Here is a 12,645-nt window from a genome sequence, read left to right on the forward strand (position 1 = left end):
AACAAATAACTGAAAAATCAGTTTAATAGTTTTGTAACAAAGAGTACTGTCAGTTGATAGGTATTTATAGAAATTCAGGAATTTTCCTCTGTAAAACTCAGACTAGAGTAGATGAGAATAGCACAAAATAATTGTCTCTGGCACTGACTCTGTCAACCATTTCTAAACTGGAATTCCCTAATGTGCTTCTCCCAGATCACCTATTTGAGATCTCACTGTGGCTCCTTTCAGTTTAGCAATACAAGGTGGATCATAGGTCCCTATGATGTAGCTGGAGCTGCCTGAAATGACAACTCTAATTTACAGGCTCAGCCAAAAAGACACGAGAATTCCTGTGCACCCTTTATTCTTTTTCCTTTTGCCTGTTGCTGTTCTGTGGTAAGGGCAACTCACTACAGATTGATGAATTGGTTAAAATTATTGGACATGGAGGTTTTGCGGGGTACTACAAATGTAATGTCACAGTCTGGAAACAAGCGTGGCAACGGCTTGCAAAAACAGGAAATAGAGAATGAAAGAAGGAGGTGTTTGCTATCCAATATTGACAGCAATGCCTTTAGCACAATGTCTCAGACAGCTGTGAGTACCAGTCTTGCCATGGTAGCACAGAGCTGGGCTTGCAGCCATCACTTGTACTGACCCTGCTCCTCAGACAGGTTTTGCAGCTGTTCAGAGTGCTGCTCCTGCCATCACCACCTGAACAGGTGACTGTGGAGCTTGGCATCATGTTTGTGGCACCACTGTGCCTGTGTTGTACCAAGAGGCCATGGGGCACATCCCACTGTTGTGGCTGCAAACATCACAGGCTGCAACAAAAAAACATCAAATATAATTCTTCCAGATTGCTATATGAAAACTTGGATTTCCACCCCTGTTTTCTGAGCTGGTAATATCTGATTTTAGCCTTTCTCACTCACTCTCTACAACTGCCTGAAAATAGGATGTAGCCAGGTGAAGAAGGCCAGACTACTCTCAGGTAATGAGAGGACATAGACTCAAGTTGTGCGGGGGGAGGTTTAGGTTGGACATTAGGAGGAATTTCTCCACAGAAAGGGTAATTAGACATTGGAATGGGCTGCCCAGGGAGGTGGTGGAGTCACTGTCCCTGGGGGTGTTTAAGGAAAGACTGGACGAAGCATCCTGTGCCATGATCGGCTTGACATGGTGGTGTTGGGTCCTATGTTAAACTCGATGATCTCAGAGATATTTTCCAACCTAACTGATTCAGTGGTTTTTTTGCTGGGGGCTAAAACCTGGAAAGAGATTCTGGTATCACGGAATCCTAGAATGGCTTGGGTTGGAAGGGGCCTTAAAGATCACCTAATTCTACCACTCCCACCCCACCCGCCATGGGCAGTGACGCCTTCGCCTAGATCACGTTGCTCAGAACCCTGTTCAATCTGGCCTTGAGCACTTCCAGTGAACCATCCACAGCTTCTCTCTGCAACCTGCGCCAGGGCCTCACCGCTCTCCCAGGGAAGAACTTCTCTCCAGTAGCCCATCTAACCCCGTCCTCAGGCAGTGGGAAGCAGTTTCCCCTCACCCTGTCATTTCCCGTTTCTCAGAGTGCCCTCCCCCAAGATGGCGCCCGGCACTTCCCCCCCGCACCGCGCAGCCGCTGTGGCCCCGACCCGGCCGTGACGCGGCCACCCCCGCCTCTGACTGTGTTGGGGCCGCCTCCGCAAGACGTTACCCGGGGTGGTCGGGGTTGCAGTCTCGCCTCATGGTGCCTTTGCCCGTCCAGGCTGCAAGATGAGGCTGCTGGCTGCCGCACTCTTGCTGGTGGCGCCTCTCGGCGCCGCCTTCTACCTGCCCGGATTGGCGCCCGTCAGCTTCTGTGAGGAGGGTGAGGAGACCGAGAGCTGCAAGGTGAGAGTCCTCACGGGCGGGCCCGACGCGGGCCGTCCCCTCGCTCTGCCCCGCTCGGGGCTCCCGCGGCGAGCTGGGTCCGCGGGGTATTTCCAATCCCGCCGCACGCGGGTGTCCTGCCGCGGGCGGCAACCTTTGCTCCGGGAAGACAGACACCTCCCGCTGGTATTCCCTTTTCCCGCTGAACTTTCCAGCCAGCGTTGGGAGGACCCTTAGTTCCTTCTTCCTGGCGTGGCCGGGGCCTGTCAGCAGCCAAGGGTAACTCCGCCATGGGGTAGCAGCACTTGCTAGTTAGCCACGCGTTTCGTACCAGCCACACTAAGTTTCTGAAAGTCAGTATTTTCATACTTTTTCTCCTCCTTTCCTGTTTCAGTCACTAATTGAGCTCTTCGTGAACAGGCTGGACTCTGTTGAATCAGTTCTGCCATACGAATACGATGCGTAAGTATATCCCAACAGGTTTCTAGAAGCGTTTGGAAAGGCGCTTTTCTGTTACCATAAGGGTGGCTGTATTTTGGCTGTAGCGATGGAAGAGTGAATCCAGCACTCAGTAGAAGGAATGAAGTACAAGAGGGTGGGAAGGATGAAGGCCACACCTGTGCCACCTGACAGTCCTCTGCTATTATTAAAAAAAAGGCTGCAGAGTTTCTTACGGGTGCGTTTTTTTGAGCTGAATACAAGATTTAGTGTTAACTGTTTGACATATTTGAAAGTTCTTTCTGTTTGGCAAATCTAGGAGGTCCGATGCTTGGAGTTCCTCTTTTTTTCCTCTTGGAAACTCGGAGACCAGTTACTGTTAGCTTTCCTTTTTTTGCCAAAGCTCTGTAGCTTATTCTTGGTTTGTTGGTCTTGGTTTTGTTTCATTTTGATTCTTTTCTATGAAAACTTCTGTCTGCTTTTGCAGATATTCATAGGCCTACAAAGTAATGATAAACAATATGATTTGCAGTCTTGCTGTTGGGCACAGAAAAGAAAACTTCCAGATGTTTTAGGTCTTTCCCTGGGCAGTGCAGCAATAGAAACAAGACCAGAGACTAGCTAAAAAATCCCCGTGTCTCTCTTTCTGTTAAATTTTATGGAAGCCAGTGAATTTAGGACCACTGATTGAGGAAAAATACTTATGTAACAAAGGAAAATATGGGTTTGTTTGTTGTTATGTTGGGGTTTCTTTATGTAACCTGCTGTTACCTGTGTTTAATGAAAAGCCAGAATGGTTACATTCTCCCATATTCAGCAGTTTCGGGTTGTATGTAGTTGAAAAGAATTGGTGAATGGTGTTCGACAATGTGGCACTGTAATACTAAAATCACTTTCCTTCTTTAAAATGTGTTTCATGTTAAATGCTATTTGTAAATATTCCTTAAAGAAAGGGTGTAGTTTTTTAGAAACTTTTTGCAAGAGAAATGAAAAGTTCGTAGCACAGTCCCTTTTTTTTCCCCACAAAATGAAACATTCTGTTGTTTGTTGAAGTTGCCATTTGAAAAGGGTGGGTGGACTAAGCATCATGCATTTTGTTAAAGATACTCTGGCACATGTATTGGTTGAAATTGATATTAAAATAGATGCCAGCTTTCTTCGCAAAGGCACTCAGATTTTTTGCTAGCAGTGGCTGAACTGTCAAAAAAAAAGGAAACTACTGTTAAGGACATAATTTAAGAATTTGTTTTAGGCTGGTATTTACAGTTATATGTCAATTAAAAATAAAAGGGAAACTTTGCTACTTTTTTCCAGTTTTGACTTCTGTCAAGATAAGGAAGAGAAAAGACCATCAGAAAATCTTGGACAAGTGCTGTTTGGGGAGAGAATAGCATCATCTCCATATAAGGTTATTTTATGCCTTGAAGTTGATCCTGTTTAAATTTGATAGCTGTCATTCTGATGGCTGTAATCCATAGACATAGCTGAAGATTTGATAACTAGATGATTATTTTTGTTTATATTTTTTAATATAAGCACTATGGAGTTTATGTAATAAAACCAAAACTCCTCCCAGCCCAAAGGCATCTTAGGGTGGTTAATTACAATTAGGAAACTGAGCCAGTAATCACCCTTCTTGCCTGTTGCTCTGTGGTAGGGATGTCCAGAAACTATATCTTAGGTAGTTATTTAATAGCTGGATGTAAGGTGTGTTAGGTGATCTGAAATAATTTGTTTATTAAATGTAGCAGTGGAGACTACAAAGTGATGGTTCAGAAACTGTTCCGTATACTTGGTTGTAGTATTGGGCAACTTCCAGAGTGGGAAGGGGAAATTACGTTATTGCTCACTTGCAGCTTTTCTTTGCTAGAACATGCTTAACATCTGTTGTCTAAAACCATATTTTTCATTGTTGATGCATATCACTTGGAACCTAATGTAAAATAAATGTAAGGAAATATTTTGTGGTATGTGGTATTTTTCTGTATTAGCAATGACCAAATGTAGCATATCTAAAAAAGCTGTGCCATCAACTTGGGACAGTTATTAGCAGTGGAGGAGCTGTGGTCAAACAGTGGCTCTTGGTATTTGAGAGCTATATGGTGTTCAAATGCAGTTTCCAGACTGGGATTTGCCAGTGAAGCTGAAAACTCTGCTATGTGTGTGTGTGATGGTTGCTAGATAATCCAAATCCGTGTGAGAAAAAGAAGCAGCAGTTTCTGGGCCTGCTGCTGCGTAGTCATTAGGGACCTGATCACATCTTTTCATTAGTCTGTTAAGCAAGTGATGTCCCTTCCCTTGTATGAGCTGCACTTAGAAATCTCCTTGATTTTCTGAGCTAATGTAATTTTAAGTGTTATGTCCACTGGTCACAAGAAGCTTTTAAATATGTAGCATGATGGGTCATTTGGACTGGATACATATTGAATAGATTAAGTGTTGTAACAATTGTTTGAAATGGCTGCACACTACAGTAATTAGAAAGTGCTGTTCCTGGTTAGCATTTGGGCCTTGATAATATTAGAATTTTCAGTTGTGTTTTAAGCTCACTAACAGGTAAATCCTAGCTAGGTTAGAAGTTGGAGATGCAAATGTGAGCGTGTTTGTGTTAGATGATGTCTGTGCTTGAAGTTTAGATGTTGTGCAACCTGTGGTTTTGGCATCCTTATCTGACTTGGTTGTCGTGGGGAAAACCAGCTAAAGGTAACGTGAAATATTCAAGAAGGGTGTAGTGGAAGTCTGTTTTAGCAGATGATGAAATTACCAAAACAAAACAAACTGGTAAAAGAAAAAGCAATACCTTTTCTACTAATTTTCAATTTTCAGTCCTCAGGGTTTATCCTTTAGAAACTTTTACAGCAAGGAGGTGAGGTAGCTAAAAAAACCCCCCTACTTTACCTGAAAAAAACCCAAAACCCCTAAAAGATTTTTGAAGCAAAATTAAAGTGACTCTTTGTTGTGTGCTTTTTTTTTAACAGTTCACTTTTAAAAAGCAAGAAACATGCAAGAAGGTTTGTACAAGATCATATGATCCAGGAAACAGTGCTGATAAAAGCAAACTGGCTTTTTTGAAGAAAGGAATGCAGTTGAATTATCAGCATCACTGGTAAGCCAAGACATGTGCTTGAGGTTTGGTTTACTTTCTGCTTTTGGACATTTGTTATATATGTTTTAAGTGGTTGCTTTCTTCCTTCTGTGTGATAGTTGTCTCTCTACTGTGCATCTTGTAGGCACTACTGAAAAGTGTGTGCATTACATGAATGTGAAATGCCACTGTGAAGTGAGGTGCATCCCTTTCTGAGGACGTGTTCTTTGATGATTTCTGTCTAGGATTATCGATAACATGCCTGTAACGTGGTGTTATGATGTGGAAGATGGACAAAAATACTGTAATCCGGGATTTCCAATAGGATGTTTTGTTACTCCAGATGGTAGAGTTAAAGATGCTTGTGTTATAAATGTAAGTGGTGGAACTTTTTTTTGTTAGTATAGGGTGGTTTCATTTGTGGTTTTAAGCTTTCTTTTCCTGAGAAAGAAACATACGTTTGTAAACATGATTAATGTTCAGACTGTGGGCACTAACAGCTGAGTGCTGCTAGTGTGTGCAGTGTCTCACTGATACAATTGTCCAAATAAAATGTTCATACATGTCTTTGACCAATATATGTTTTATAAAGCTACAAAATAATGGTGTGGGTGTTTAAAAGCCTTAGAAAATTGAGGTTTTGTTCTGAAATTTCATGTGTATCCATCCTAGTACCTATTCAATCTTTGTCTCTGCCGTGTTCACGTGCAAGACGTTCTTTTATCAGTATCAGATAGAAGCTTTCTAGTGAAGTCCTAGAAATGAGCTCTGTGTTCTAGTTGCAAAAGTTACGTCTAGCACAGTTTACAAGTTAAATGTGTCAGGGTTTTCCCAGATGGCTGAAGGATAACAAACATAGCTGTGACAGGGAAAATTATGTTGACAGTTGGAAATGTGTCAGTCATCCCAGGGGTTCCATTGTGAACTAGTACAGTTACAGATAATAGTGATAGAGTTTTATCCCTCCTGGGTGTAGGACAACACTCGTCTTGGTGAGGAGAGAGCTCTCCGTGACTCTGCTGTGCCACTTGACCTGCTGCTTGTGTGCAGTGCAGTCAGTTCATTTGTATGCAGCAGGTCTGATGCTTCTTTGAAGTGTTGCATTTATCATGCATGTTCAGTTTACTCTGTCTGCAGTCACCTTCCAACTCAGTTACTCCTCAGGCTCCCCAGGCTCTTGAAAGTGATCTTTTATACAGGTGTATTAATGTTGAAGTGTTTCCCTTTTTTTGCTCCTTCATACAATACCTGCCTCATTTTAAAGTTCTTGACTTCTTGCGCCCTCTCCTGTTGGAGAAGTTGCTCAGTCTCCTTATTATGTTTTGTAGTCAGAGTTTAACAAGAAGAACACTTTCTACCTCTTCAACCATGTTGACATAACAATCATGTACCACAGCGGAAAGGATGAAAACTGGCCTGGTGCAAGACTGGTGATGGCAAGACTGAGACCACAAAGGTAATTGTGCATTAAAGCAGCAGGTTCTGGTACTCTGGAGTCCTAACAGCAGTTCCAAAGGGAATGGTTCCTTAGAGATGTTATTGGTGTTAATAAATTCTGAGGAACGTGTTATTCTGACTTTTGGTAAAGCTTTCATTGTGCTGGTTTATGTCTGGAACTGTTTACAAGGACAGTTCCACAACTGTAAATGTAATTTAACTTTGCTCTTAAAAGTGTTCCCTGAAGTGCTTTGTGGTGGAAAAGCTGCTTATGCAGACTCTTAGAACCTGACCCAAACAACAGAGCCTTTTTCATGTTTTGATTGATCTGTATCTGGATATGCATGTTTTCAGATACACTGAGAAACATCCTTTCACTGAGTAACAGTTTCTCATATTGGATCTATTACCTGTGTCCCAAATGTACTTTGGATGAATGTACAGGTGTACTTTTTCCTGTGTAAGTTTGGATACTGAGGTATAGGTGAAATACCATCTTAGCATTGACATTCAGAACTGCAGATGACAACTAATTTCCTAAGAAGACTAGCTGATTTTCTCAAACAGTAGCTTCTTAATTTTTGTGTTGACCAGAGTGGAGGTGCAACAACTCAGAGGTCAGAAGAAGACTGAAGCAACTACTTTGCCTCTAGTCAATCTGTTCATACACAGTTCATACTTATGTATATTTGAAAACTGCAGTCCAGTTATAAGATTTCAAAGTAGGTTTTTTTTTTAATAGCTAAACTTTTCTCTCTTTCCTATAGAAGTAAGTTAATAAATGACAGTACTGCAGTTTCTCAAGTCATGCAGACATGCTTGGTACAACACGACTTGATTGTACTTGGTTTTTCTCTTGCAAAGGTACAATGTGTTTTTAGTGAATTATACTTGCTATGCAAGTTCATTCCTTCCATGAGTGCCAGGAAGATTCTACCAAACTTACTCATTTTTCATTAATGCTTTATCAGTAGCATCCTGAATGGCTGAAAAATGAGAATTTGCCTTTTCCTTGGCAGTGTAGACCACAAGAGGGCAGTTAGGTTGCACATAACCTTAATTTTGTTGTTCTCTCACCAGGTGCTTTGCTTCAACTTTGAAGCTCTCCTGATAGGGGAGTATTTGTGGTTGGAGCACAATGCTAAATTTTAGAAAAAATTAAAATTTTAAAAAATTTTATTTAACTTCTTTTCCCCATTAGCTACAAACATACAGATGAGAACAACTTAAGTTGTGAAGGTCCACCTATGGAGATTCCTGGAGAATTCACCAATAAACTGAATTTGGTTTATACTTACTCTGTGACATTTGAAGTAAGTATTAAATCTGTTACATGAATACGTAATTCCCAAAAGAGTGAAATCAAAGCAATTGGATAACTTGCTAATAGCCATAACTGGATTACAGCAGTGTAAATTCTGTAAGGATGGTCTTGTGAAGTATTTTTCTGAAAATCTTAACACATTTTTTGTTCCTGTAATTTAAGTGACACTATGAATATATAAATGAAGACCTGTTTTTTTTCCCCGTGTTTTATTACTAATAGAAAATTAGTAGATTGAGTAACTGCAAGAGTTGTCTTCCTTGAGGTAAACTCTGCTTTCGGGGTGCTGAGAGTCTTGTGTTGAAGAACAGTTTGTATTTGGGGACATTGCATTAAGTATTGACTGTAAAGCTTTTCCTTGTGAGGTTGCAGGCTTTGTCTCATTTTGTGTGGTTTTTGTTTTGTTTACTGGCTTTTTCTTGAGTAGGTGATCATTTATTTTTCACAATTAATACTGTAATATTTACTAATACACTAATGCTTTATTCAGCCTATAAATGAGTTAGGAGGAAACTAGTCTTTCTGGCAAATGGGTCTTAACCCCAGCATGGAAAGTGAACCTCCTGTGCATGTGACAGTAATTTGATTCAAGGTACTTCAAACCTTAGTACCTCTGTTCCAGTCTGTCCTGAAAGTGTGGTTGTTTTTTTGATGTAAGACACCAATCTTAGAGGGTTTGGCTTGAGACCACCAGCCTGTTTTGTACAGGCAGTGAAGCAGCCATCATATGGCAACAGCTTTCATCCTGCCAAATTGAATTTGATTTGAACCAGTGACCTTGAGGTGCAAGGCTCAATATCCTGTTACTTTTCCCTTGAGACACCCAATCCTCTTCCAGCTTTGATTTTCCTACATGAATGAGCCTTCTGTCACTAACATTTGTGTTTAAATCTTGAGGTAAATTGCGATTCAGAACTTCAGTGTGAACTTTGTCTGGTTAGTCACGCAATGGGTTAGGTGTTTGAGTACCTACACTCTTTCTCCCTGTCATGGAGCAGGTAAGGCTCACATCCAGTGGATTTGGATACTTCCAGCAGATGGCACTCCAAAACTGCTTATTCTCTCTGTCATCCATAACCCTTGATTTGAAATAATACCTCACGTGTTTTACTTTTTATTAGTAGTTTCAAAATAACTTAAAAGAGGAGTGTTTGTCAGTGGGAAGTGTTTTTAAATAGGAAAACATCCGTTTCAGTAAGCCTGACTACATAAAGCAGTAAAATGTGTAGCTGTTTTATGGTCCTTTCTAATATGGCAGCTGATTTCTGACAAGAAAGTTACAGTGTCTGCTTTAATTAACTGAAATGAGCAAGGTATTTAGCTCTTTGTGAAAAGAATACATCATCGTGGCACTAATGTTTAGTACACAAGTGTAAAAAATGTAAGCATGAGAGCAGTTTGGTACTCAACTGTACAAACTTAGCACCTTGTGAGTAGATTAAGAAATTCAGCAGAACTTCATGCCAGTTAGGGGATAGAATTTGGTAGCAGGACAACACGTGTGTATATCGAAAGAGACAACTGAGGAGGACAAGGCTTGTGGGTCAGAAAGAGTCCTTAGTTGTATGCATGAAGATCCATCACAGGAATACCTGGAAGTACAAGTTGTCTGTCAGGAATCAGAGTGGAAAACCGTCTGTATCAGCCAGCATTATGGCAGAGAGCAAAGAAGCCTGTGCTAAATGCATTAAAAGTGATGAGAAAAACATTTCTAGTTTCCCCTGGAATTTTTCTCTCGAGTATGTTTGACAAAGTTGAAGTTTCAAGATCAGTGTGCTATGCTGGGAGAATCTTGTAGTGATGGCATGATTGTTTTTCAGCAGTTGGGATCTGCAGGCAGCTACATCGCAAATCATGGAAATACGAGGCTTAGTGAAGTCAAATTTAAAGGTAGGAGATGTGGATAGGAGATTTCAATGGAAGGACACTCTTTTAGAGTCTCTAGAGATGAATTAATGCAAGAGGAAAGTCTTGCACCCAGGGTTGATACCAAGCTTAGATGTCAATGCTGACTGGAAGGTTTGGGGAAGGGATGTGTTGTGCTTGCTTATTCCCTCTTGGAGGCTGCAACAAACTTGTACTTGCTTCTGTTAATTGCTATTTCATTTCCTTATAGGAAAAGAATAATATTAAGTGGGCTTCCAGGTGGGACTACATTTTGGAGTCCATGCCGCATACAAACATCCAGTGGTTTAGGTAAGATTTGCATTTATTCAGTGAGTAACCTTGCAGGGGAGCACAAAGATTTCTTAGTTGTACTTCTAGGGAAGTCTGTAGGTTTTCAGTCAAGAAAACTTTTTGCTTTCCTATGTGAAGTAAGTTTTCATCTCTTGGGAGCAATTGTATTACTTCCTTTTGTGAAAGGAATGCATCATCAGTGTCCAAAAGGAAAGCAGCTTCCATTGTTTTACTTTACAATCTCCGTTCTGGAGAAGTTTTGAGTCATTGCTGCTGTGCAGTGTTCTTGTTGTTACTGTCTGGCTTTGACCGCCCAGTGAGAGGTACATATGTGTAATGCATGTTTTGTACTCAGCAGGTGCTTACAGTAAAAAGGTCTTTTTTTATGAGTAAAAGATGCATGTGAAAAGCTCTTGCTTATTTCCCTCCATAGCATGGGAATGATACTAAGTAAGTATATAATTTGTTTTGAAGCGTTAATGTTTTGCAATGTAAATCTTGAAAAGCTAATCCGAATGAATTGTTCTCTACAAAGTATTGAATGGCACAATATCCATTCCATTGGTTGATAGATATAAAACCTACTTGACGGTTTGCTTTAAGAACTGTAGCTGTTTCACCAGGGAAATTACTTCTGGGCTATATAAGGAGGAAAACAAAGAAAAGCAATATATAACTGTCTTCAGAATTAGCAAGGTATCATGAAATACTGTTCTCCTCACTTCTGTCTCCTAAGAAGTCATAGACTTCTAAATTGTGTACCTTTATCTTGTCTGGGTGGGAAAATACTGGAAGGTCTGAATATCTAAGGGTTTTCCTCAGATTTGAGCTGTACGTGTAGTATGAACTGGTACATCTCCTAAAACTTGAATAACTGGATTCAAAGTTTGACTGTTTCTTTATCTACAGTATAATGAATTCCCTCGTAATTGTTCTCTTCTTATCTGGCATGGTGGCTATGATCATTCTGAGGACCCTTCATAAAGATATTGCAAGATACAACCAGATTGACTCTTCTGTGAGTAAAATTTGCAGCTTTTACATGAGCACATTTTTCTGGCTATAGTGATGTCTGTCTCTTAGTTTTGAGTACAGTCTAGAGAGATGTATAACTAGGATGAGTTTGATACATGATAATATCTCTGGGGGTTAAAAATTATTGGAGATATTCTGATTAACATAGGCTGATACAAATTGATGTTATCTGTGGATGGAGAGTTTGGTGGAATCACTTTGTTTAGTTAGGAGATGATAATATTGCAGTTCATGTGCAACACAACTTCTGACCTCTAGCTGTATTAGAACTTCTTGGTATGTGCATTAATGATATTTTATTTTATTTGTAAATAAAATACAAGTTAAACTGAGTCTAGTTTGTTTAAATTACTGAGATGACTGAAGCCTGTTGCCATCCAACTGAACCTGTTGTGAGTTCTTTTGAAATATGTACTCCGTAAAATGGCAAAGTGGCAGGTTTCTATAGTGGAAGAGAATATAACTGATTATGAGTTAAAAAGACTTGACCAGTAGACTGAGAGTAATTTTTACTCAGCCTTTTACTCTTTGGTAAAAGTGGTATCTGCAACTCAAAGACGAGAAGTAATGTCAGATGCAACAAAGGTTTGAATTTTCACTCTTGTTGCTGTCTGTCTGGTTAAAGAAATTCTTCAAAATGCACAAAAATGTTTCATATTGAAATGAAAACATCTGAAAATACTACTTCTTTGTGGTTTTGATATCGAGTATCTTTTGTTAATGTAAATCAGACAGTGATTTAAAGTGGAATGATTTTTCTCACATCCTTTAACTGACGGTTTTTTTGAGGCTTCTGTTTGATCTCTCAATTAAATTACGTTCAATATCTTATACTGTGTTATCTTTATTTGTTGATCATTCTTAATGTGATAAAGAGCAAGACTTGTAGAAGCTTGATTAGGTTTTATGAGTAGCAGCAGGGATAGGTGTGACTTTCAGAAAGCCACAGTTTTTTATTTTCTTGCCAGGTGTGAGAGACTTAAAGATCTGTTGCAGTTCAAGGAGCTTATTTAAAAAGGTGTGAAATAATTGTGCAAAAGAGGACCTGGGCTGAAGAAGATGCAGTGAAGCAAATTAGTATCTCACGTTTAGGGGATGCTGGTGATTGTACTTCAGAAGAGATTGATGCACCAGCCAGTGAGTGTGATCTTAGAATGTGCGTTTAATGTTTCAACTAGTGCCCACTGGCTTTTAGTGTGATGTGAATTTAGTGAGACATTCATTAATGAAGTGTTTAGAAATCATTAGATTACTTTTAGGGTCTTATGACTAAAAGAGGATTCCTGAACTGAAGAGAACT

The 12,645-nt window shown here is 40.1% G+C and overlaps 1 protein-coding gene across 3 annotated transcripts in view; it reads left to right on the forward strand.

Moving 5' to 3' along the window:
* Positions 1-1,636: 1,636 nt before the first annotated feature.
* LOC104691323 (transmembrane 9 superfamily member 2-like) overlaps positions 1,637-12,645 on the forward strand; it is a 28,606-nt gene continuing 17,597 nt past the window's right edge. The window contains exons 1-9 of one of the 3 annotated variants that reach the window (XM_019287734.2): positions 1,637-1,869; positions 2,243-2,310; positions 3,601-3,694; positions 5,265-5,392; positions 5,617-5,746; positions 6,700-6,827; positions 8,010-8,121; positions 10,249-10,328; positions 11,220-11,328. In XM_019287734.2, coding sequence (XP_019143279.1) covers positions 1,753-1,869; positions 2,243-2,310; positions 3,601-3,694; positions 5,265-5,392; positions 5,617-5,746; positions 6,700-6,827; positions 8,010-8,121; positions 10,249-10,328; positions 11,220-11,328 — 966 coding nt within the window. In that variant the 5' untranslated portion in view covers positions 1,637-1,752. Of the gene's footprint in view, positions 1,870-2,242; positions 2,311-3,600; positions 3,695-5,264; positions 5,393-5,616; positions 5,747-6,699; positions 6,828-8,009; positions 8,122-10,248; positions 10,329-11,219; positions 11,329-12,645 lie in introns of those variants that run through there. The other 2 variants (XM_010402772.2, XM_019287735.1) reach the window with 2 other exon arrangements.

The sequence above is a fragment of the Corvus cornix genome, chromosome 4A (assembly GCF_000738735.6).
Source record: "Corvus cornix cornix isolate S_Up_H32 chromosome 4A, ASM73873v5, whole genome shotgun sequence".
NCBI classification, from domain to species: Eukaryota; Metazoa; Chordata; class Aves; order Passeriformes; family Corvidae; genus Corvus; species Corvus cornix.